This window comes from Ambystoma mexicanum, chromosome 1p (assembly GCF_040938575.1).
Source record: "Ambystoma mexicanum isolate Mex_15411 chromosome 1p, UKY_AmexF1_1, whole genome shotgun sequence".
NCBI lineage: Eukaryota > Metazoa > Chordata > Amphibia > Caudata > Ambystomatidae > Ambystoma > Ambystoma mexicanum.
The window spans coordinates 1,258,576,757-1,258,604,061 of record NC_090921.1 but is presented as its reverse complement, the minus strand read 5'-3'; the positions used below and the strand labels follow the sequence as shown (position 1 = coordinate 1,258,604,061).

Genomic DNA, 27,305 nt, shown 5'->3' with positions numbered 1-27,305 from the left:
TTCGCTAAAGAGGGGTCCTCCCCAACTATCCCCCCTGCTCCTCCTGGCCCCTACCCCCCGCGCTCCAAGGCCCCCCCACAAGTTTCTTTTTGATCTCCTTAAGCTGCCAATCACGAAGGGCCCCCCTCTCTTGAACCCCCCCTTAACATCCTCCAACTCCCAGGGCCCCCCCCTTCCCCTCAGTTACCAACGTACTTGCCGGAGCCCCGTTTACAGTGCAAACTTTCAATTCACCCCCCCTTGCTGACTTCATTGTTGCTTTCCAATTTTCAGTTTCCAACGATGCACTTCCCATTTCCCCCACCCACTTTTGGAGTTGGAAAGGTCTTCCAAGCCCCCTAACCCTCCCCATTAACGTGGGCCTCCCCTGAGTCTAATACTCCTGGGTGCCGTTCTTAATAAGCTGATGGCTGTGCAGTTCCCCTTGTGGTATCCGCCAGTACTTTCTAACGGGAACACCAGGTAACATCCGCTGGGCTTGTCTGCAAGAGAAAACATCACACATCAGTACAACATTGTAAAGGGCGGGCGGGAGGGCAACGTCGGCGAGGAGCCGGCAAAGATAGACCCCGCGACCCTTGTCCAAGTGTATTTATAGCGCCAATGGGCGCGTGGGAGATGATGTCACCCACCCCCTCCACCCCCTTCCCCTCCCGACTCCTCTTACCACCGTGCCGCGTGAGTCAGTCGGCACTAAGGGGGGGCCCCCACCGAGGGGCCCTCCTTCGTAGGGCGCGGGAGCCCGTCGTTGTTCTTGTTGCTGCTGCCTCGTAGTGGATCTGGTATTAAAAGTTACTGTCAATGGCACTGCAGCTTGTCGAAATAAGTGGCTTCCAGTCCCCAGCCAGCCTGCTCTTACCTGCGTCAGTCTCTCTGTGTGTTGTGGGGGGCTCTCGTGTAGGTGGCTGCCTCTCCCCTGATCCGCGGGTATGTATCCTGGGCGCCGCGGGTAAGGGAGACCCCTGCTGTGCGATGCCGACAGACACTGATGACAGTCCGCCGAAAACGGACTCTGTATGGGGCCTCTGTGTTCCGCCCCGCAAGTGGTGACAGCCAGCAGCAGGGGAGACCTCTCCTCCAAATGCCCAGTATAATCGGGGCTCCTTCCTTCTTCTCAGCCTCACCTTACACTGTCCGACTGCAACTGCGCACTATGTCGCGGTGCATCTCTCCCACCAATTGTTTCCATGGGCGCCTTAGGCAGCTGTTTCTCCCGTTCCTCCGCTCGACGGTCAGAAGCACCGTCCCTCTGCAATACGGGCCAGGGCTGGATCACAAGAGCTGGCTGCCCGCACACTGGCCGCATCCACCGCCAGCTCGACACTATCGTGTGCGGCTCTCACCCGCAGGCGCAGCTCAATGGTTCGCTTGGCTCCTTCTCCCACAGCAAAGTGGTACGCTAGTCTCTGTCCTCACACATAGCTACCGGGTGCCGGCCAGTTTCCTTGCGGCTTGTCCCTTGCGTGGTTTCCACGTCTCAGTGGCGGCACCTCCTGGCCCTCGATCCAGGGACCCACAATGTGCACACGACCGGAGACAGCTCGCCCTCCATCACTTTCAGCTCTCTACACTCTGGGCCTCCACGTATATCCTGGAAATGCCCTTTCGAGGCTCTGATCTACTCCGAAATGTCTACTGTTATCGGAGATGAGCATGTATATGCAAGCCTTAGCCTCCAGGCATTTACCTCTGGATATTTTCCACAGGTTTACAGCCATCTTGGCTGGGCTCTCTAGCGCCTCCCGCTTTTACACAGCTCCAGAGGCATGTATCTCAATTTGTTTGAAAAAAATCAAACACCAAGAATTTCAGAAGCAAAGTGAAAGCACCCCAAATTGAAAGGTATTTTTTCTTTGTATTCTTGATCTGTTATGCTTTCCAAATTTGACACATATCCTTACAAGTTGAAATGACCCACCTGGTGAAATTAGTATACATGTGTCCTGTCGCTAGTATTAAGGCAGGCAAGGGTATTTCTAATGGATGGGAGGTGGAGAAGAGTACCAGCCAAAGTTTTTCCCATATGCCTCCATTTTTTGCATAGTTTATGAAGCCTTTAGTGAAAGCCCTGAGGGAGGGCCTGACAGGCCAGAGAATTTTGGTTTTGAAGAGGGAGCATATGGTTGCTCTATATGCGGACGACCTGCTGCACTTTCTTTGAGAGCCATCCCGGAAGGTTCCAGGCATGTTGGAAATCAGTGAAAGCATCGACCACAGCTCGGGGCTGAAGATTAATTCTCTCTTTGGCGATTGGTCGCCTCTCCGCTGCAGGATCTTCCCAGGCTTCTTCTCCTGTGGGCTCTAGCTAATTCAAGTTTTTGGGTATTCAAATGCATGGGTGTTGTCCCAGATCGATTTCAGCACAATGTGTATTAGGCCATTGAGGGATTATCCCATTTTGGATTAAATTGCCTCTATGTCCAAGAGCATGGTGGATAACAAAATGGCGTTACCATCTAGGTGTATGTAAAGTGTTCATCTAGCCTTCATCTATGTCAACCTCTAAGTTTAAGGAACAAGATCACCAATTGGGTAAGTTGTTGAAGGGCACCAAAAGGCACTGTTTGTCCCTAAGGTTGTGGGACACCCATGCGGGTGGGTTGGGGTGCTGGACATCAAGGCTTATATTACTGCCTCCAAACTACAATTTGTGGCACAGTGGTTCTCCCCTGAATGCACCCTTAAATGTCCAGCATTGTCGTCTAGCATGTTCCTTCTTTATTAGGACATTTTGCTAATTGGGTCATGGGTGTTTGGGAGGTGTCCTGGTATCTGCTTATGGTGTGATGGAAAATCTAGGCAAGGGCCTTCAGATTACAGAAGACTATAACACCTTTTTTCCAAGCTCATTCATTATGAGGGTTGTATTTTGTGAGGGGAGTGAAGGAGGCAGATATGGGTCCCTGACTCAGAGGGGATTATAATTAGGCTGGGGATTTGTTTGCTTCAGAACGTTTTATAACAGTCCTTGAAGTTCAAGAGGAAGTCCCGATCCGTTGAGGTTATTTCTTACAGTTTAGAATACTATAGCAACTAGGGATTGCTGGTCAGGCGTCCCAGCTGCACCTAAGGTCTCTCTGGTATCTGAGGCAATTCTGTTCAATGGCAAAGGTTAGCAGGTGACTTCTATTCTGTGCAGTAATACTAAGATACTAAGAGACCCCTATTGAAACGAATAGGGATATAGGAGACCAACAGACGAAAGGAATTCACTGACATGAAATTGAGCACAGAATTCTATATTGTAAAGATGTCGTATAACAGGCATTTCAAATAGATACAACATAACATACTACACATGACATGCATTATACTGGCTATAAAGGATAAACTTGATGACTCCTAACACGTTGCCAACTATAAGAGCGAGGAGGCCCCTTTTTCCACTTGATCTTGTTCAGTAATTGATGAATTTTGAAGGGAGTCGTCAGGTTTGTTGGTGAGATACAGGAGATGATGTTTAAGTAAACCGACGGTATGCCTGCTAGGTCTCATTCCATAAGGAGAATGCTAAAAGGGCACCCAGGTTAATTTGTTTGCTTCTTATTAATTCAGAAACAATACATTTCCAACAAAGTACACAGATAAATAAACATAGAATTATTTAAACAGCATAATATTAATAATAATTCAAATAGAAAACCAAATCAAAACCATGATTTAATACATCTAATTAATAGCAATATGTGCAAAAGTAGCTTGCATGCACATTCATGTATCTACAATGTGAAAACAGAGCCTAATCTATAAAATTGCCATACAAGGTCTAGAGTGCTGCTTTAGTGATAACTTACCATTTGGTACGTGTCTAATTCTTTGTCTTGTGAGATAAATGAGAATCTTTTTTTTCGTTTTATTGTGGAGCCTTTTATAAAAGGCTCTTTACAGAGAGCTAGTTGTCACCCTCTTTCCCCCCAGCATAGGCCACATGGTTGAAACAAGTGGGGGGTGTCACTATAGAGGTAGTTTCTTTGAAAAACAAATAGAAAAAAAGGCACTGCAAACACATCTCTAGAATAGGGCATGCTGTTTAACGCCTTTGTCTTCCCTCTGAGTACAAAGCCACTTTAGCTCATGTGATATTTCTTACATTAAAACTCTTGCTATGATGTAGATCATGATTTTCTTGATTTGTTTTTTTCAGGCTCTGTTTCGGGGATATTCAATCACGCTGACTGTTTTATTAAGCACATGGATAGTAACATTTGGTAAGTAGTAGAAGCAAAGCTGTTAAGTGATGAGGTTTTCCTATTCTCGGTTTTTGTAACTTCACATGTTATCTTTTGTCAAGATGTAACCTCAACCAAGTGTGCCATGTCAATTGACTCAGTTAACCTCGACCATCACATATAATCACATATAAGAGGTCATATTTGCCTGCTTCTGTATCCATGTGTTTTTGATGTAAGTATGCTGCGCAATGACTTCATTGACTATGCCGGAAACTCAATCAATACATTTACAAAAACCCACACTTTCCCCTCCCCGCTTTTCAGTGACATAACATAATGCAGCAATCTCATAAAACAGAGACTTGGAATAGTAGATTAACTGAAATGTGGGCACTCAGGTGCATCATATTCAGATATAGCCCAATATAATGTAACACTAATCCAGTATTTAAAACTTTGCTCCTTTTCCGAAAATAAGGTTAGAACCTTAGCATGGCAAAGTAGTCATCCAGTAGTTATCTTACTCTTAGGATATATTAAACGACATCCAATCTTCCAATATTAACAAATTCTCTGGAGAAGGCTAGTCGACTTAAATAAAACTAAAAAAAATGAGCTGAACTTGGAGATGTAGTGATAGAGAAAGAATGCTCCAGTGCACTTTGAGTCAAGCATAGAGGCATTATAACTACGCCACAAAAGCACAATCAAACCTACACCTAATATAGGGTATATTATACACCACAAAGATTAAAGCAATAATATACTAGTGGCTCTCCGGTAGCCCTATATTCCTGAAATCAAATGACACACTGACACATATGCTGGCACTCTTATCAGAGCTGTCAGCAACTGGACGTACCTCTTCCACTTGGCGCCAAGCTTTTGTGAGATATGGATTGTCTCTGCAGTAAGCCAAAATGTCCCCAGAGATTATAGACTGGGAAGTATGCAAAATCCAGAGCGGCAGCCAAATGAAAACCCTAAACAGAATGACTGGAGACAATGGAGGACGGACAGTCAGACAGCAGGCAATGAGGCTGAGGTGGGCCTAGGTAACAACAGACTGGAGAATCAAGAGGGAACAAGGAAGGAACGTCCACTTGGCAAAGCGTTGCGGTGCGATCATGAGCTTGTGAACCTTACCAGCTAAATATCTGTTGTTCCGTGGATGCAGCATCTCAGTATCAGCCCCCATCTTGCTGTGGGCGCATTATATCATGACAAAGCATGTGCAGCATCCCGCGGGGGGCTTTTTAGGAAGGGCTCATGATGCAACGTAGTCCTGCGACACAATGATAGGCGCCACTTGACCCAATGAGACCAGTGTCAGGAGAAGCGCTGCCGTTGTCACATGACAGGTGCTGTGAGAATATTTGACTTTTTTAGAGGAGGATGGCTGAAGATAATGGCAAAAGACTCACAAAATCTCAGATAATTTTTGCCTAGAAGCAGAGCCACAAAAATAAGCTAAAACAAAGCGATTTGTCTTTGCATTGATAATTTTAGCAGAAACAGTGATTATGCAGGACTGGAACATGTTATTGCCCTTAGCGTCTTGAACTAATTAAGATATGGATTAAAGTGTTACCGAAGCTCAGACGGAACCTAATTTGAGAAATAAAGGCAAATGCTCTGTGCCATTCTTCCAGTCATTAATATAACTGATTAAAATATAAATGGCCTTATGGCAGTTTTTTTTTTCTCTCTTTCGCGGTTGTTATAAAGAAAGTATTTTTGTCTTATATTTCTTTCTCTACCGAAAATATAATACAGTTCGAATACTCATCACATGCTATTAGAATGTATTCCTCTAATTTAACGTATTAAGAGGTTTGATTGTTCTTCTATTTTTAAAACTTCTTAAGGATGAGTCTTTATCAACTACAAAACCTAATTTCTAAATCCTAACAAGGTTCATTGAGCCAATAAATAAGTGATTAACATATCTTTTAGTAAGATGTTAATACATTGTAACTAAAAGAAATGAACTGACCTTGAAACACACAATGAAAGGCATTTTGTCTTGAACAGTGGGTGTACAGCCAAGAACAAGTTGACACAGGCATTTTCTTTGTCATTTGCATTAGAACATATGTTATGACATGAGGATGAAAAATAAATAAAACGATCTGCAGGACAGATCCAATAGAACATAGGGAGGCATAGCACCCAGAAGCTGATGGAACATCATACATGGACCACGCCTTATCATCCTTTGGGGGAAGAACCACACAATAGGAAAGGATTCTACCTAATCACGGGCTACAAACCATGGAGCTACTTAAATAAGGAAAGACCAAGCTTTTTCATCCAGTGGGGAAAGAGGCTGGTAGGCAATCAGAAACTAGTGACATTAATTGGTTGCTGAGGTTAACTGCTTCTTTTGAGACTGAATTAACTAATTTTCCTAGGTAATCGTGGAAATAATCGCACAGATCAATTTGTGTTTGCCAGTAGTCCTTTCCGAAAATACAAAACTAGAAGTCTGGATTAAAATGCTGGCTACTTCTACGAGAAGAAGCTATACAAATCTTAATAGCTTCTTACATGTACTGCCATTTGCCACTGGTCCGCAGTGTGTAGGTTAGAGAGTACAATTTATTGTCAGCAGACATTAAGGGCCTGATTCATGGAATTTCTTGTACGGTTCAAAGTGACTTTGCACTACTGACAAGTGACTTTGCACTGCTGACACAAACCCTGATTAATGGAACTGTGCAAATGTAGTATGGGTCTTGCATTGTGTGCAGCAATGCAAGCCATGGAATGTAGCTGGGTAGCCTGGAACCTTACAGTACCTGAAGATTCCAGGAGTGACGGTTAGACACACAGGATGGGAGATGTAAGTGGCAAGGATGTTTCCACCTTAGCTCCTACCTCCCTTTCATAACTAGCCCTCTAACTTAATAAAGACTACTTCCATTTGTACCTACCTGCGTCCAGCACGCTTCCTACTTACCTGTACCTGCTGCCTGACCCAGACACTACAGCAAAGTGTATTTAGTATTTTTTGCAGTACAAAATGACTTTGCACTGACTTTGCACTCGAAATATACACTTTGCACAGTTCCACGAATCAGGGTGTATGTCAGAAGTGCAGAGTCACTTTGAACCGTGCAAATAATTCCATGGATCGGGCCCTATTTTTAGAATTTTATAGGAGTTACTTCATTAAAGAGCTACACTTATTCATCTCCACAAGCCATAGCTTCATTTGTAAGTTGTCCAAGCACTTCCATCCAGATCATTTCTGATACACAACAATAGTTACTGTTCTGATGGTGGCTACGCCCAGACCTGAGTACCAAGCATGCTGGGCCTAGAGACAGAAGCGATACCTCACTAATGACACCCAATGAGGCCTAACATGTCAGGGGTTGCTTATGGTCTCGTGCAAAAATATATCAAAGATAAATGAATTACATATATTTTACAGTCATTATAGATATGACAGAAATGCTGACACATTTGTCATGGGATTTCTTTTGCTATGTATTGCAATTCTATACAAAGAAAAATAATGAGATGCCATTTTCTCTATCAACCAATGGCTGCTCTGATGAATTGTTAAAGAAATGAAAACACATTAAACATGTCAGCAGTTCTGTCATAGCTATAATGACTAGAAACATACATATCATTAATTAATTTTTGATGTATTTTGATTAATGTATTTATGTTTGTTGAAAATCGATTAATAAAAAAATTATTTGCAATGTTAAGAGATTAAATGCTTTTAATAATCCACTATTAGAAAAACTAAAATAATATATTAATTTAATTTTGTAAAGTGTGCTGACTTTTATCCTAAAATAAACGTGCAACCTTTTGTTGTGATAATTAGGTGCACTTTATGACATATAAAATATTGAACATGTGTTTTGCCCAGTATGATATAAAGTGAGATTAAAACACTCAAGCAGCGTTGCATTGGATTACTTCATGATGTAAGCATTAATATCAAACACATACATTTTAATAAGAAATAAAAACATTAATACAAACCAGTTTATTTTTCTGTCCCACAGAGCGAGGTGAGATTGTTGTGTTTTGGGACAGTTAGACTGGAGGTTGCCATCATCTATTATTGAGGTTAAATGGTTACAGGTTATGTATTCTACAATACTGATAGTTTGGAACTGGGACCTTGTAAGATGATGAACTCAGCTCTCAAGTAGAGATTTCAGTACCCAGAGGCACCTGATTGAGTCCAGGACGGTGCGCATCTGAAATCTTGGTGCAGAGATTTCAGTGCCACTCTACTGTCCTCTTGTAACCTTACCAGTCTTGAATAGATTGTCTGGTACTAAATGGTCAACAGATCTAGAAATGGAAGTGAACCCTTCCCACAGCAAGAGGCATTTACAAAGGATTCCCAACCTTTTCGTGATCAATTCAAGTATATACCCCAAAGCATACCAACCTTGTGTCCAGGCCTTACTTCTGGTTCCTCACAGTGATCTGTAGATGAGGTGAAAAGTGAATGTGATCATGGGGGAGAGTGGAAAGTGGCATGATAGGTTTTCAAAACTGACAATGGTGGCAACCTACAGTTGAGTGCATGGACAGGATGCTTTGTGAATGATGGTGAGCCCTCTCTATCCATAAATACATATATTACAGCCCATGCCCCAGCTCTGCCTGCTAAAACTAGGCATAATACATCTATGTCTGGTTCGGCACTTTTTTTTGTGCTCTAAGCGATTGAAAAATTAGACACCTAGAGAGACAGTTATCCCTGAGATGGGGAACCAGTACAAATTAGCAGCTATGTGGGACCAAAGACCCTGCCTACATTATCAAAACTCCAAAACAGGCCTTCTCCACCTATGATTTGAAGACTCATTTGTAGACTATTTTCTCCCCAACTCATCAGAATTCTACACAGGGCTGTCCAAACATGATTGACGGATGCCTCCTATTTCGCCTTAACCTCCCAGCAGCATTTGATACAGTAGCCCACCAGACACTCACCGACAATCTATCTCGCCACATGGGAATCAGCGAGATCATGCTCACCTGGTTCAAATCCTACCATGCTAATCGCCAACAGTTCGTACAAATGGGCAGATGACCAACTCTACCAATCACCTGTGGAGTCCTGCAAATCAAGCCCTTCATCCCAGAAAACAACTTGAGATCTGCTGTCCAAGCCTTGGTCCTCTCCCACCTGGATGGTGGCAAAGCCCTTTTGCAAGGCCTTGCGCCGACTATCCTGGCACCTCAGAGATGTGTCCTGCGTGTTGCAGCATGACTCATAAAAGGACTCAGCAAATTCAACCACATCACCCCAAACCTCATCGACCTGCTCTCACTCCTTCTGCACGCCTGTATCATCTTCAAATCCTGTTGCATCATCTACAAGGCTGTCACCCTGAAGTCCCCAAGTTACCTCACTGAGAAACTCAGCATCACAGAAGACCTGCGATCCACTAGTAGTAAGGAAATGTGAAGACTTGAACTCTGACGATGCAAAGAACCAGAAGACAGGCCTTCTCTGTCTAGTCTCCAAGACTCTGAAACCACCTCCCAGTCAACATCAGACTTGCCCCATCACTTCTACAAATCAGGAAAAAGCTCAAGACCTTCCTCTTCAAGGAATGACTCCTCCATAACACCCTGGTCCGGACACACTCCACTCCACACCGTACCTGAGACTCAGTGATTTGCCCCTCTCTGTCTCCTGCCCTGGATGCTTGTAGATCCCCTCCTGCCAATTGCCCACCTCACCCTCCCCTGTTAGCCCCACGCTCCCTTTTTCTCTGCTTCTCTCACTGTGTTCTTCCCCTATGATTTGAAAACACTCAGTTGCTTCTAGAAGCTAGGTATGCATTCAATACATTTTCTAATAATTAATAATAATAATAATAATAATAATAATAATAATAATAATAATAATAATAATAATAATAATAATAATAATAAATAATAATAGCTACCCATGTTTCCCAATCCCAATTTCTGATGAGACAATGGCATACACGGGCCATGAATAGAGCAAATCCGAGCCATATCTTGGAATTGACGATGTGCCCACAGCCATGTTAGACTAATGTACTGTTTGCATAACAATTGTGGAGCCAAATTGACTCTCTGTGGCTTCCAACCTAACGACTGCATATCTCTATGTGTTCGCTGACATACAAAACGAATACCTAGCACAAAGCTAGATTGACCTCCTATGTTTGACTGTATAACATTTGCATTGCTGACAGTGTAATGCATGGACAGCGAGCATAAACACCATATAGCTAGTCTGACTCATATTCTTTGCCTGCATGCATAGCATATAGTTAGACTGACTTAGATTGTTTACCTGCAATGCAATTGCATTGCTCTGTATTATTTTCTGCTGCTGCTAAATAGTGTTGCTTTTCCTCAATTAAAAATATATTTCACCTCCTGATCCCCGCACCCACCGCCCCCCTCCAAAACACCTACTGGGACTCGCGCGGGATCTCATCATCTTCGTTCTGGTACACTGGTTGCACGTCTTCCTCAGAAACAGGGCTTGGCTTTCCCTTAAGCTTCACACCCGGCTTTCTGATGGCAATGCTTTGCTCACTTTCCTTATCCTCGCTGGATTTCGAACTCTGAGAATGTAATGGACAGACAAACATTAGGATAAAGGAGTGCAACTATAACACTATATCTACTGACTGATTCCTTCCAATCTTCTCTCTAAGGTCAAAAACTGTGTCCGATGTACAGGTTAATTTAGATGTGCCAACAGTGCAGGATGCAGGCACCAGATGTGCAACAGCAGAAGCTTAATGTTAGGATCGCAAAAGAGTGGATAACAACAGAAATGTTGTGGGGACAGATTGGGATAGATGTAAGTAAGGCAGGTCTGAGTCAGCACCTGTAGGTCTTAGGAGTGATTTAGGGGTGATGCAAAGGCTGGGTGAGGGTTAGCATGGGCATTGTGAAAAAGGTACTGAATCTGCACCGTCTGCTGCAAAGTCTATTTGCACTGAATAGTGACAGAATTGTTGCAGTAACTAGGTATTACTTTGCAAAACTAAACGCCAATTCCCAAAGGACTATTACGTTTCGTATTGCCTTCTGGACTATAGCATAGCAAGAGCTTGTTTTAATACAGGAAGCATTGGACATACATATTTTAAATACTACTTTTGATCCTTGCATATACTTCTTTACAGTGATAATATTAAAAAATGTACAATGGGAAAAGGTTTCGGTACAATGGCATTTGATCTTACTCCATCTTCAGAAAGTTATGTCAGAAATTCCTAAACACGGAGCTCTCGATATCATAGTTCAATAGAAAGTTTGCTGCTTTAGCTATAGATTAATAGGGCAACTTCTTGAGTAAAATGTGTGTTCTGGGATGCTGACACATTTGAGACCTGAGAGGAAACGACTACCTTGGTTTTAGCAAAGCTAGCCATCAGGACACAAAGTCAGTCCCAGGGGACCCAACGGCCAGTAAGAGAAAAGTGATGAAAAGATCCATAGAAATTATGTGTCTTATGTTTAGTCTACACCAGGGATGTCATTTCACCAAAATGCCAGGAGTAGCGGAAGTGACATCACACGACCCTTGACCCCTGATGACATCACAAGAAGTGATGTAATTTGACCCCACCACAAAGTGATATCGCAGGAAGCGATGGAACACAACCTTTCACCATCTGACAAAACATGAAGTGGCATCACATAACATTGTACACTACGAAAAATATGGTTACGATATCACTATAATGTGATGTACATTTCAAACAAGAAAGGATCGCCATATGGATCGTTAAGATCAGTGTACCCATATTACCAAATTACTTTGAATGCAAGCAGACGTCCATGACCAAAAGATAATGATGTGTTATTATATAGCACTGACGCTTAAGCGCTTTATATAGAAAAAATATACACCCAATATCACCCAACCTGTGTTGGTACTCATTTATCGACCTCAGAAGGATGAAAGGCTGAGTTGAGGCGTTTAAGAACAGACTAAATCAGTGACTCACCCCCTGAAGTGTGCCTGAAATAAACCTTTAATGAGTCTAGCAAATATTGTATAGAATTCCAGAAAGACACATTATTTCGTATTCCTATTCTTTGTTATTTAGGGTCAGTGCTGAAAGTGTTAGACTTGTGGCACTCCTGTTCTTATTTTCTTCTTTTTTTAAGGGGCCTGAACAAGAAAGCGATCCACTCAAGAAGCGAAGAGCCACATGGTGCTGGCCACAGCCCAAGAGATTGCATTACCCCAAAAACTATAAAAAAAAACTTTTTTTGTTTTTTGTTTTATAGAGGTCGCAAGGGACACTGGCGACCCCTAAATGACGTCCCTACATGCTTGTATTCTGATGCTTTAAGCTAAGGTGAGGCTCTCAAGACAAAGGATTTATTGGGCATTCCTCCATAGCTAGCTAATACTGATTTCTATAGATATGCATCATAGTTGGTGTGTTCCTCAGTTTCGCAGGTGGCTGAGAGCAGAGGCAGATATGGCAACTGAAAAGAACAAGTTACTCTCTTACCTGGTAACGTTCTTTCGATGGGATGGTCCGACAACGTATTCCATATCTATGACAGGTAATCACCACAGCTGTGCTGCTTCGAAAAAACTTTCGGCCATCTGCGTCCTGTGTCGATGACTGCAATACGCTGTCCACGAGGGCCTCCGTCGAGCCGACGTCACCGGATGTTATAAGTAGGACGCACGACTCCCATAGCCTCAGTTGTAGTTTTTTCCCCAGAACGTGTGACACCAATCTTCTGCCAGAATGACCACAGAAGCCTTGCAGAAACGTAAGCTGCAATCGCATAAGAAATTCTGTAGCGGGGTAGGGAGGGAACAAGCGATATGGAATATGTCGTCAGACCATCCCATCGAAAGAACGTTACCAGGTAAGAGAGTAACTTGTTCTTTGAGGGGATTGGGTACTCCGACGTATTCCATATCTATAGCAGATTCCCAAAACAGTACCAAGGTATTGTATGGAGGAGGGAAAAGAATTTAGAACATAGAAATTCAAAATGCCCAATCAAATTGCAGAGTAAAGGACCGCCTTGCCAAAGGCCAGATCCTGCCCATGGGTAGAATATAGGGAGTAGTGTCTTACAAAAGTATGGACCGAAGCCCAAGTGGCTGCTTCACAGATGTTATGAATAGGAACACCCCTCTGCAGGGCAGTAGAGGCAACCATACCCCTACTAGAATGGGCCCGTAAGCCTACCGGAGGGTCCTTACCCGCCAAGCGGTAACATTCAGAAATTGCCAAGATAACCCATCTAGACAAAGTCTGCTTAGTAACAGCTTGTCCCAATTGCCTTCCAGTGTAACCTATAAAGAGCTGATCGTCCACTCTGACCCGGGTCATGCGTGAAATGTAGAAACTTAAAGCTCTCCTAGGATCCAACTTATGGAGCCTCTCCTCTTCCTTACCAGGATGCAGAGGAGGAGAAAATGCCGGAAGAATGACCTTTTGGCTTAAATGAAATTCCGATACAACTATCGGAAGAAAGGAAGGACGAACCCTAAGGACAACCCTGTCCTTATGAAACACCATGAAGGGTGGCTTAAAAGAAAGTGTCTGCAACTCACTTACTCTGCGAGCGGAAGTAACCGCAACTAAAAACACAGTTTTAAGGGTTAACAGTCTCAAAGGACAAGAATGTAAAGGCTCAAATGGAGCACCCATTAGGAATTTTAGAACAAGGTTCAAATCCCAACCGGGCACCTGGAAAGGTGATGGTGGAAACACATTAGTGAGCCCTTTCAGAAACTGAAAAGTGAAAGGAATTTTGAAATAAGAACACTCCTCAGACGAGCTCTTAAATATGGACAGCGCCACCAGGTAACCTTTAATGGTACCCACTTGCAGGCCCTTTTGGGCTAATGAAAGCAAAAAAGACAGAACCACAGGAATGTCACATGAAAAAGGATCTATCTATACAAAGGTCTACTGTTCCCCTTGTTTTAACATTCCCTCTCTCACACGGTTAGGGGATAACCAACATAATCATCATATAAAGGAGACAGAAAATACATTCCCCACTCAACAGTGATCTTTACATATCGTGTGATGCTGAAAAACCCTATTTATACCAATAGTCTTGAAAAAATAGACCTAGTACTTATTTGTTTTTTTATAATATCAAAAATAGTTTATTTTCTTTTATAAAACTAACTCTAAAACAGTGTTTTCAGTAAAAAGGACCCCACAACACAACATACAGTGGATACATTTACAATACAAATTACTAGTTTCACTCACATCCATTCCTGTAACATGACAATACAATACATCAACATATAAAATTTATATAATGATTTAAACATTTCCAATCACTGAGTGTTATTAACTCAGAATAAACAGTCCCGACATGTTTCAGTTCCTCTTGGCACCAAATGCATGAACCTTCTTCAGGGGAAGACACTTTTAATTTTTTCTCCACCATGTAATCCAGGGCCCCAAAAGTACTCTTCAAACCGTACTCCTATTACGCCATGCCACTACTCCTGCTTGGTTGAAGAGATTGTTTACATATTCTTCGTCGCTGTTAAATTGTCCACAAAATTGTAACCTATTACGCCATGCCACTACTCCTGCGTGGTTGAAGAGATTGTTTACATATTCTTCGTCGCTGTTAAATTGTCCACAAAATTGTAACCTGTCAGGAGCTGGTACTGAGCTCACACCGCTTCCCCGGGGAAGTAGGAGGTGCAATGGTGGCTGTGTGTGTCTGGGAGCAGCAGCAGCAGAAGACATCGGCAGCACTGAGCGGTGTGAGCTCAGTACCAGCTCCTGACAGGTTACAATTTTGTGGCCACTGTGTTGTCCATCAGAATCAGGACATTCTTTCCTCGCACAGTCGGCAGAAAAGCCTTCAGGGCAAGCCTGACAGCCCTCAGCTCCAACAGATTGATATGGAGTCTGGACTCCGACGGTGACCAACGACCGCTGACTGTCAACTCGTTGGCATGAGCTCTCCATCCCGTGAGGGATGTGTCCGTCACGATCGTCACCTCTGGCCAGAGCATCCAAAATGGAGCCCCCCTCATCAGATTGCCTTTGACGGCCCACCACAGAAGGTCCTGGGCGACCGAGGGCGGCACCTGAACGGGGTCCGACATCCTGCCGGAGGACTGTGACCACTGCATCTTGAGAGCCCATTGCAAAGATCTCATCCGCAACCTGGCTTCTGGCAAAATTCACAATGATTTGATGATTAGTTCAAGGGTATCACCATTTTAGAAAACGGCCCCTGATGATTTTAAGATGATTTGCTTTTTACTTCTAGAGCATCACATCTGTTTCTGCCTGATGTTTTAGGATGGTTTGCTTCGTACTACACTGATTCTGAAAATGCACTGTTTTAAATTGAAACTAATGAGGAGAGAATTGATTTCTTTGTTTCATAACAATAATAAGAGCTGCATCATGGCTACTGGTATGGCATGAATGCCAAATGCAAATTAAGTTAAATTATTTGTTACTCATAGTGGAATCTGAGATAGCCAACAAGTTACCATTTAAGCACCTACCCAGTTGGAAGGGTAGCTTGTTTCTGGTTGGCCCTCCCATTTTATTGCAATTGAGAGAATACTGGAAACTGACGCCCTTGTGGAAAGGTGGTCCTACCTGTTTAATGTTCATTTGTTGGCAGTGTTAAGGGGATTACCATAAAATGATCAAAAATAAAATACCTAATGAGAAATGACTGAATAATTTTTGGTAGAATTATTTTTTTAAAGACCCCTCTTATTCCCCCACTTCCCACAACCTTCACCTATTCCCTTGCCCACCCCCATCTATATATTAATACAAATGAACAAACATCCCTAACAAATTTGATGCAAATTATTCAGTAATTTCTCATTAGGTAATGTTGCATTCGATTATCTCTGATGTTCCAGACGTTTTCTCTCGGGGGAAACAACCCTCGATACGGAGGACGACTTTCTTTTGGATGGGGTAATGGCTGAGGATTTGGCAGAGGGCTTACCTGAAACTAGTTTCCCCTTCCTTTCCCACAAGGCCTTGACTGTCATAGATTGACATAAACCACAGTCGTCCACCTAGTTGTGTAAGTGACTCCAATCAAGCAATCCCACTAAGTCAGTGCCTTGTCTGGGATGCCCAAGGGAAGCCCTTATTTATATATTTTTATGGCAAGTTATAATCTGGATGATGAACCCTTGTATAACACCCCTCTCCTAGAATCCCCCTGACCCCACTGAGCCAAGAAGTAGATTTGTTTTGCAAATTTAAAAGGTTTATTTGAAAAATTAAACAATATATATATATATATCACACTTTTATGATAAATTAATAATTGATATCACACTTATGAATGTAATGTTGATCAACAATGGGTAATCTGACACTAGCACACCTCTTTACAATCAATGAGGAGTTGGTATCGGATGGATAAGGCAGCGAAAATACTTTTATGGTTTCAAGGGAAAAGCAATGAGGAATGAAATGCAGTACAGAAATAACTTGATATGATTTTAGCAAAAGATAATATAATCACTTTTTCTCTGGCAATTCACCCCCCCCTATGCAATGTAAGAAATGGAAGGAGGAGCACACAGTTCTCAGGAATGCAATCAAATACAATACGAAATTCAGTTCCCCCCAGCAAGCTTAGAGGAAAACAGGTAGAAGTTTGAAACACAGGCAAATTACTTTAATGTGGTTTGCAAGGAAGTGAAAAGGTGCTAAAATTGCTTTTAATTCCCTCTAGAGTTTCAGGGTAGGCGGTGGCTACTTTATATTAGTTCAGGCTCACCTTAGCAATGCTCTATGAGTAACTAGCAGGTTAAACAAATTTTAGCAAAGGAAAGCAAGGAACTGCTGACTTTTTTACTGGAGAAGAAATCAGGCCAAATAGCAAATCGCGGTAAAATTTGCCAGTGCGTGAATCGTGATTACGGCAAAAGTATAGAAGAATCTTAGCTTTTAAATGAAAGTTAAACCACGTTCTTAGGACAAACGGTTCCAGAGATACGGACGATTTATTAAAGGTAGTTTTTCGGATTTAAAGTAAAACTCAAAAGGACGGGTGACAGTTTGCAGCTTTAGAATGACAGATGACAGCTCGCAGCTTTAGAATGACAGATGACAGGATTACTAGGAGGCAGTTCTACTTAGGTTAAAATAGTTTGCATTAGATTATTTTAACTAAGGGATTGGGTTTCGCACAGTTCTGGCAGTACTCACACTATATTTTTAGAAGGACTGGGCCTCGTCACGGATCAGGTCAACTGGACTGGACTTCGGGCGGTTCTGCTCACAGCGTCTGGGTCAGCTCTGCTCTGCTGTCCTCGGTCTGCTAGGCACCGGTTCTCTGGATCAGGTTCTGCCTTCTCTGGACACAGCACGGCTCCTGGTTCTGGATGTTTCTGTCATAGGGTTCTAGGCCAGAATCAAACAGCTCAAACAGCTATTTGAAGAGTTCAGTTGCAAAAGATTTTGAGGCCTGCTGACAAATACGTTTGCTTGCAGTGGGCCTTCTTGGTTCAAAGTTCTGTAGTCTCTGTTTAGCTTGGAAGTCTAAGTGTTGGATCTCTGGATGTGAAGTCGTCGGTCAGCACGCTCCGCAGCAAATGGAATTGAATCCCTATCTGTCCTGCACTGCCTGCTTTTATGTGTTTAGAAAGTGTGTGTGTGTGTGTCATAACTGAGCCTGCCCCTCTCTACTTGTCATTGGCCCAATTCTCCCCTCTCTCATGATTGGGGGAAGGAAATGGATTGTCATCATGATGAGGTCTGTTTATGGGTCAGAGGATCCTCCCCTGGTCAATTTGCCCACAAATCTATATTTCATTCAAATACATATCCCAGATACACAAGTGGTTGACATTACATGTACATATTACAGATGAATTAAGACAGGTCTCTGTTCAAGCCCCATGTTCCTGCGAGCTGGGATTCAGAAATGACAACATTTTGCGCTTTTTGGTCGGTTTACCAATATCGGACATTTACCAAAAATTACGCAAATGTGCGCAAGGAGTATGGACATTAATTGATGAAGTGTCAGATTTTTAACATGCAGACATTTGGAGTAAGACCCTATTTTCTGCTAGCAACCCCCCAGAATACACCACAGGGTCCTAACACCTCTTAAAACGTGCACAGAAAAATCACAAGAATAATGATATTACTTATATAATTTTGACCAGTCCGCACTATGAGTTATCTATCTTTTTAAAATTATGCCCTGGTCAAAAAGGGGTGTGGCTTCCCACATCACATGGTGGAATAACTGGTTTATCCACTTCCCCCAAGCTCAGCTTGCTAGCAGAGGCACTGCCCCTCCCAGTTTCCCCCAAGAGGAAGCCATTTTACAACCCCCCCAATATAACATTTGTCTGAGCCCAGGACAGGGCTTTGTTCAACCTCCTGCAGTCTGCAGGTACCCCTCCCTTAATTCAATCAGAGTGGTGTCATCTCCTTTTGGCAGGGGCAGCAGGATGCAGCTAGGCCTGGGAAGAGTGGCTGAGCAGGTTTCTCCTGTCGGGGGTAGTTGTCAGGCAGAATTCAGCTAAATGTCACTTTAGTTCCCAGTTTAAATCAAACTTACAATTTTTACATATACATTAAATAATTTCTTCCTTCAAGTCATTTCAGAATATAGTTTTACATTGTATCCACCTCTTAGCAAGTCTTCCCTCGGCCTGGTTTGGGTTCATCTGTTCAGTTTTACACAAAAATCTGGTGGTTTTAAAACGCCGGCTTTCTGATAGTGGTGAGTACCGGTATTGCATCCATTTTTGACATTAAGAAAATGAATTCCCCACAGTTCTGGGTTGCTTTTGGCAATCAGCATTGCCATTCCCAATGGTTTCAGGCTACTGTGTGTGTAGCCCAATGGTGGTTTTAGGCAGTGCCCTCCTGTGCTCCCAACATAGGCAAAAATGGGTGGCAGCCTATTCTTCATGTTTTCCCTGTGCACTCTCTGGGGAGTTCAGGCCATCATGATGTTTTCAATGCCAGTAATGCACAGTTTTATGGTAGGGCTTGGATGCATGGGTAAAAACATCCCACAGTGGCCTGTCCCTAAACACCACAGACAGATGCGGTGAGGGTCTGTGATGGCCATGTTTGCCCTATAGTATGTACACTGTTTGAAATCTGTCTTCCGTGTTGAGGAAATGTTTAAAGAATATCAAATTCACTTGATTGAAGAAAAAACACCATAGAAATTTCCCTGAGGAGAGTAGCTCCGAAGCACGCAGCAATGCGGAAAAAAATGAACTGAAGTAACTGTCAGCGCGCGTGCTTCATGTACCAGCCTCAACGTCACACTGGACGTTACAGAGGCCATCAAGGACCAAGAATCGACGCTGCACGCTGCTTGACCCTATGAAAAAAAATTCCAAAACAAGCTGCAAGCAGATTTGAATATCAAAGATGAGGAATACGTGGGAGGTCACAATCCATTCGAAATGGTTGTCTGTATTTAGAGAAGTGATCGATCATGGTTATTGCAAGAATTGGCTTGGAATCTGTGCTCTTACTGTATCAATTAGGAGGGGAAGTGGCTGGCAATATATGTCAGAATAATGATTAGTCCCAGGATGCTTTCATGGAATGTTAAATGCATTAACGAAGTCGTTACGACAGTTAGGTTCTGGTCATATACTAGAAGACGACATATAGATATCTTAAATGTTACAAGAAACTCACCTGAAAGTGGAAGAGCATTTGAAATTGGGCATAAAAGGGGAGGTACATCTTAAAGTACATCTTTTACATCTTCAGACAGGGGAGTGCTAATATGGGTAAAAGCTGATATACCATGGAAAACACAATCAGTAATACATTAAGGGCACACAAGGTATGCTGGTATGATGGAGTTCTTGGCCGGACGTCTAGCATTACACCTATGCACTTTTGCACCTAATGTCAATAGCTATATTTTTCTCAACATGATCTAATACTCTGTGTACATGGGCTATATATATATAGAGTAATATGACAGGTGATCGTAATTGCATATTTTAACAAGCATTAGACACCTCACACGCTGTGTGACCTCACATGCTGGAGGTAGGACACAATCTACTGGAAATCTGGGAATTTGACATCCAGATATTGGAGGCTACTCATTTCATTCAGAAGTACATAAGTGATATTGTTATATCGACTTTGGATTCACTCAAGCTGAATGAGATCATCTCATACAGTCAGCAAAATATTTGAACAGATCACTATTAGATCGTGCAGCTTTATTAATAAAGGTGAAATGCACACAGGAAACATCCCCAACACTTACTTGGATACTGAGAGCTGAAATGTTGACAGATACGGCACATAGACATAGGATTAGACAGGCGATTGGGGAGTGTTTTGCAAACAATGTGGATTCTGTAGGTGATGCGGGTACAATTTGGAGGCATTCAAGGTCGCCATTAGAGAGGTTTCCATCCCTACTTCCTGGGAGATTTCACAAACACTTATGAAGCAAGTTAGTTGTTTGGAAGATACATTTCAGGACCTTGAGAGGAAGGTGTCTGGAGGAGATGATGGGGAGATGAAATTGGTAGCGCAGATGGAAATACTATTTGAGCTGTATGAGCGTACGGTGAAACTGGACTATGTGGCATGCACATGTAAAATGAATGATGAAGCAGAGAAACCTGGCAGGACTTAAGCACGTTTGGGTCAACAGGGAGAAGAAGAAATGTATGATTACAACTCTAAAAAAATCAGATGTTGGTATCATCCATGATCATGAAGGAATCAATATGCCTTTCATCGGTTCTATCAGAACCTGTATACACAACAGATCAGAACAGACATGAAACAGATGGGGAATTTATTGGAAGAGGGAGAAGTAAGTGGGATGAGTGTTGAAGATAGAGAGCTACTGGATAGTCCTTTAAGAGTTGAAGAAATCCACTGGGCAATTGATGAGTGAAGAAGTGGTAAGACACCGGGTGAGGGTGGGTTTACCTCTGAGTTATATAAGACATATTCCTAACTACTGGTTCCTAGACTACTATAACATTACATAGTTGAATGTGGGAAGGGTATACTTCCTGAATCATTGCAAGAGGCATTGATAGTATTACTCCTCAAGGCTGACAAAAATTCATTCCAATGTGGATATTACTGTCCATTTTCCATGATAAACATGGACAAGATTTTAATGAAGTTGTTGGCAAGAAGATTCTCTAAGGTGATTCATGAGCTGGTACAAGGCAAGGCAGGTCTTGTATCTCAAAGAAACACTGTGATGAATATTCAATGTCTTTTCCTGGTGAAGCAGGGGATGATGAAGAAATAGGGCATTGAGCTATTGCCAATTTGGCTTCACAAAAGACCTTTGATTGCATAAACTGTTTCTTTGCGATTCAAGTGTAGGGAAATTTGGCATTGATGGTGCTTTTTTAAGTGGATTTAACTGATTTACTGTGCTCCATATTATAGATTCAATCAAGAAAAATCTAACTATTTCAGACCACTGGCAGGTATTTCGGGGCACTAAGCGGGGGTGTGCTCTTTCCCTGATGCTATTTACGTTAGTGGTGGAACCATTAGCTTGTCTCATGAGGAAGACATTTGACAACTTGTGGTTTAATATTGCAAGACAGAAACATGTCATTGAACTTTACACTGAGGATATTCTGTTATATGTACACAATTGGGTGACACCATTTCCATTCATGTTCAAACAGTTGGAAGAGTTTGGTAAGGTATCTGCACTGCAGATTAACTGGGCAAAGACGTGCCTTTACCCTAACCTGGGAAAACTGACTCTGAGTTACTGACGGAGTTGTCCATGATAAACCCTTCTGTTATTTGGGTAATATGGTGAGAGCAGACTTGAAGGAGTTCTATAATGCCAATATTGTCCAGAAGCTTATCAAACGTGACTGGACACGCTGGTGTATTATTTACTGACATTCCCATTATCACTCCATGGTAGGATACCACTATCGAAGAAGATAATTTTACCTTTTCCCAGGCATACTCTTACTTTACTTTACTTAATTTTAAAAATGTGTAATGCGCAATCCATGAACCCGTAGGTTTGAGGGCGCAACAACAAAAAAGACAAACAATTCAGATCCTAAAATGCCATACAGCTGAGTGAGGTTCAATCAGAAGATTAAGCAAATAGACCAGTTTTAAGTTTCTTTTTAAAAATGTTGGAAGACGTTATGCTCCTGAATTCCAGAGGCAGGCTATTCCATGCATTCTGAAAATCCCCCTTGGTGGTTTTGATAGTTCTGCATCTAGGGATCAACAACTGGCCCGTATTGCTGGATCTTAGAGTTCTCGTATAGCTTTTTTCATTGAGTAAAATTTGAAGATAAACAGGCATCTTGCCCTTTTGAAATTTTTGGACAATTACAAGTAGTCGAAATAGCAACCTCAACTCCACCGGGAGCCAATGCAGGTCACGTCTAGCCTCAGATATGGGGTCGCTTCGGGAGATTCCCAGCACAATGCTCACTGCACTATTCTGTATGACCTGTAACCGGCCAATCTCTGCTTTGTTGATGCCGACTAGCAGGCTACTACAATAATCAATTTTGGCCCTGACAATGGCCCTTGCAATGGTCTCAGCATTTGCCAGAGAAATAAATGGTCGAAGATGGGCCAGAAGTTTAATATAATAAGCCGAGGAAGACACCAGGATCACCACATGCACCTTCATATATAAGTATTGGTCTAGAACAATGCCCAGTGTCTTAACCTTCTTTTGGATCATTATCCTGGTGTCCTGAATAAGAAAACTCTCATATGCTGGACCCAGTTTCCTGATCGAGTTAGGGGTACCAACGACCAATAACTCAGTCTTCTATCTGTTCAATGCAAGAGTATTTTGCACTATTCATCTCTCGATAAGGGAGTATATTTTATTTAACTGCTCTTCAGCCTCCTCATGTATACCAATAATTAGAATAACACACTACGTATCATCAGCGTAATTCGTAAAGGTGACCCCCAACGCCTTTGCTCTAAAAGTGCAAAGAAGGGCACCGTGAAAATATTGTAAAGGCAGTGTGAAATAGATGATCCCAGTTGAACGCCAAATGTCAGTGTCATAGACAGAGCCTCTGCTTCTTCATGGAAGACTCTACAGTCCCGATTACTCAAAAATGATAAAACCCATTGAGAAGCTGCACTTGAGAAATTTGCGATGTCCCTCAACCTGTTCACCATGATAGAACGATCCACCAGGTCGAAGGCCGCAGAGAGATCCAGCTACATCAGAATAGCAGCTGCTCCATTATCCACACGTTCCAGCAATCTGGCTTTAAATTCGAGCATTGCAGTTTCTGTCCCAAATCCCGGCCTGAACCCAGATTGACGGTCGTTAAGAATAGGGCACTTATTAAGGTGTGCCGCCCAAACAAACGCCACCCAATCCAGAATTTTGAGCAGGAATGGGGTACTTGTAATAGGTCCGTAATTCAGGGGCCTATCAGCAGATAGGCATGGCTTTTTAAGGATAGGAGTAACCCATGCCCTTTTTAATCCCTGAGGCACAGAATTTTCTCGAAATGAGGCATTGACAAATTTGCAGATGGCATCGAGAGTAATAGGGGAGCAGGCTTTAATAATGACAGCCGAGCAAGGATCACCTTTGCATTTGGTAGTTTTTAACTGATCCACAATAATTGATAGATCTTGAACAGATATGTCAGTACAAATAAATTGTGGAATAAGAGAGCATCTAACTTAATCCACAATGGCCTCATCCACTGATACCTTAGGTGGACTCACTTGTTTAGAGGGAATATCTGCCTTAATCTTACACATTTTTCCCTGCATAGCATCCTGGATAGCTGTACACAAGCCAGCATCCTTAACAAATCCTGATGAATTCTGGTTTCACCATCACCTTTTTGTGGCCAATGCTGGATTTGACTTTTATGGACTTCATTCATTCACGGTGCGTCACCCTTTCTCAACTTTCATGCTGGACTTCCTTTGCAGCTTGTACTCATGGTGGCCCTGAATAATGCTGTTCCCTTCTTCATCTTGTATCCTGGCTTGCAACATTATGTGTTACTACTGACACCTGCAATTGTATTCACTCTCCCCTCTTGCTTCTCCCCTCTTGCTTCTCCACTTCCTGGACCAAATATGATAGCAACCTTGTCTGTCTCCTCCCCCCTCCCCTTACTGGTTTTTTGTTCCCACAACCCCTCCAGCACTTTCTGAAATGTCGTCAGGCGTAGTATGATAGTCGCTTGTTTTGTTTCTCCCCTACCTTTCTGCACCCCTCTCCCTCACCTCTTGTTTTTCTCCGGCTCTACCAGAAATGTCACCAGGCCTAGTATGGTAGTCGCCTGTCTCGTTCCATTTCCTTCCCACTCTCCCCCTCCCTTCATTATCTATGTCTTAGCTCTTGCACGATCTGAAATGTTGTCAGGCCGAGTACGATAGTCAATGTCACATCTTTAATGTTCATGGCCTGTAAGAATGTAATTGTATTTTCCCTTGTTCCCTCCCTTGCCTTCAAGCACTTTGAAACACATTGTGTATAGGCGCTATATAAATAAACTATCATATCATATCATATCATATCATAATAATGCCAAAGTCCTGTGTATGATAGCTCCTATGATCTGATTGAGCCGCCTGGATTCTTTTGTTAAAGGTATTTTTTTTGCCTCAACAATGGCGGATGTATACGCTTTGGCCGCTACTTTTATAGACTGCCAAAGTCAACAGGGAGTTATTATATTTCCACTGGTAGAATAGCTTTATGGTGGTCGTTTTGAGCCTCTTGAGTTCAGGAGAAAACCAAGAATTACTATTTCGCACTTCCTCACGACTTTTCTTTTTTTACTGGTGCAAGGATATTAGAGATATTATCAAAAGTAGAAAGAAGGAGATTAGAAAACTCTTCAGCTGAATCTAGGTGAAGTGAATGATCAAGAACTGGACCCAACAATGGTTCAATGTGCTCCCTTGTTAGGTGCTTCAGATTTCTACCTAGGAACACTTGAGAGTATGCTCCCTTCCTTTTCACAGGCAATTCAGAGTGTACTGTAAACTACACAAAGTAATGATCTGACCAAGGGCATGCCGAGATCGAGAAGTCCTTGGTAACCATATTGAGTGTGGAAACTCAGGCAAGGGTATGCCCTTTACAGTGAGTAGGAGCATACACTTTCTGTTCAAAATCTATATTTCATAGTACTGATTCCTGTTACGCTCACCTGGTATCCACAGGGGCGCCACACGATACTGGATGGAAGGTTGTGCGCTATCCTGGACCCCTCTCTGCCTGGTTTGTATGTCAGCCATTGGGTAGAGCCTAAGACAGGAGAACAGAGGGTTTAGATACTGGGCCCGTGATAGGCGGACTCCCAACTCCCTCTGATCCAAGTCCCTTCCCTTGGGGTTATGTCTCACCTTGGTTTTTTGTGCGTTGAGCTCTCCATCCTGCGTCTCTGTGCAGGGGCGCATGATGGATGCTGGTGTTACGAGGACCTAGTTGCTTCACTGGTCCATGTGCCCTTGTGTCGGGTCCAGACCGGCTGTGACTCCAACTCTGCTTATTGTGTTCAGGTGAGTCTTTCAGTCTCTTTCCTTCGCTCCCTGTGTCTTCTCAGTGTTACTTTTCTCTACTACGCTCGTTGATAATGTCTCTTTCTGTCTCCACAGGGATGGGTGCGGTTGCGGAGCTGCAGTGCCGGATGGAGAAGACTATGGTAAGTTGTTGAGCGCGGAGTGCGGCGCTGTTTATTTAGGATCAGTTGCTGACCTGTATTCCTTTCTCATCTTCATGCAGGTTGCGGTGCAGTGATGTTCCGGAGTGATGGTTGATCGAAGCGCTGCCATTCCAGGTAAGTGTTTTATTGATGTTTGCTTGTTTCTTCTTCGCCCTTGCAGGTTACGGTGCAATCTGGAATTGGGGCGAGGTTAACGAAGCGCAGGGTGTTGTAAGGATCCGCTGCTTGCAAGGTAAGGTTTATTCTTAATGCTGTCCCTATTCTGTTTACCTTTAGAGGTTGCGGTGCAACTCTGAGATGGGTGATGCAAAACGAGCGCTGGATGGATGCAGGGCCTGCTACTCACAGGTAAGTGTGTCCGCTTGCTAATCCTGTTCTTGTTCTTCCAGGTAGCCAGTGAAATTCTGGTCGATGGCTTCAGGTGCAGGTCGCCAGGAGAAGCAAATGAGGTGGAGCTGGACACGATGAGCGTTACGCTGCAGGAGTGCAGAATAACGCGAAGCGTGGATTCCAGTTTGGGCGTGGCTTATATAGCCAGCCACATCTGAAGACCCGGCCACACCCAAAACACTAGTCTGCATAGCTTGGTTCTAGAAACTGAGCTGTGTAACAGGTCTCCATGTTGAATTAAGGTCCAAAGTGGGTACTTGCCTTACTCCTGACAATGAGCCTGTCGCCAAAGGCGCCAGGACTGACGCCATGTATTCCGATGATGAAGTTTTAGGGCCCTTGGAGCCACTGTGGAGGGCTGTAGCCCCACTGTAGTCAGGTGGCTGTTGTACCTGAGGGGGTAAGGAGTATGGATCGTGACAGCACTCCCCCCAAGACCTCTCTCACAGTATTTCTTCCGACTGGCCCTGGTTTGGTTGGATGGTTCTGATGAAAGCGTCTTAACAGGCGTGGTGCATGGATGTGCTCGCTAGGCTCCCATGTCCTGTCCTGAGGGCCGTACCCTTTCCAGTCCACTAAATAAAATAACTTGGACCTGGTGAGTTTTGAGTCTAGGATGTCCCTAACTTCAAATTCGGGTTCTCCGTTAACCAGTACCGGTTTTGGTGGTGCCTTGACCTGGGTTCCAGGTTGAACAGGTTTTAGGAGTGATACGTGGAATACAGGATGGATCTGCATGTTCGGTGGTAATGCTTGTTTTACTGCCACCGGGTTTATAATAGCCCTGATGGTATAGGGTCCTAGGTACCTGGGACAAAATGTTCGGGTTCTTCTTATGGGCACATGCCGAGATGCCAACCAGACTTCGGCTCCAACTTGGTAGTCAGGGGCTTTTCTTCAGTGTTGGTCAGAGAAGCTTTTCTGTCTGTCTTTGGCTTGAATCAAGTGTTCTGCTGCCCTTTTGAAGGCCTGAGTGATAGATGTATGTAATGTCTTCACCGCGGGCATTTCCAAGGTTGTGGGGGAGTCCAACTCAGAGGTACGTGGATGCCTTC

At 43.2% G+C, this 27,305-nt stretch overlaps 1 protein-coding gene across 4 annotated transcripts in view; it reads right to left on the bottom strand.

Annotated features, from left to right (window-relative positions):
- Nucleotides 1–27,305, bottom strand: part of GARIN5A (golgi associated RAB2 interactor 5A) — a 1,377,498-nt gene that overhangs the window by 506,238 nt on the left and 843,955 nt on the right. For all 4 annotated transcript variants that reach the window (XM_069605082.1, XM_069605076.1, XM_069605080.1 and 1 more), the window contains exon 5: nucleotides 10,617–10,768. In XM_069605082.1, coding sequence (XP_069461183.1) covers nucleotides 10,617–10,768 — 152 coding nt within the window. The remainder of the gene's footprint in view (nucleotides 1–10,616; nucleotides 10,769–27,305) is intronic.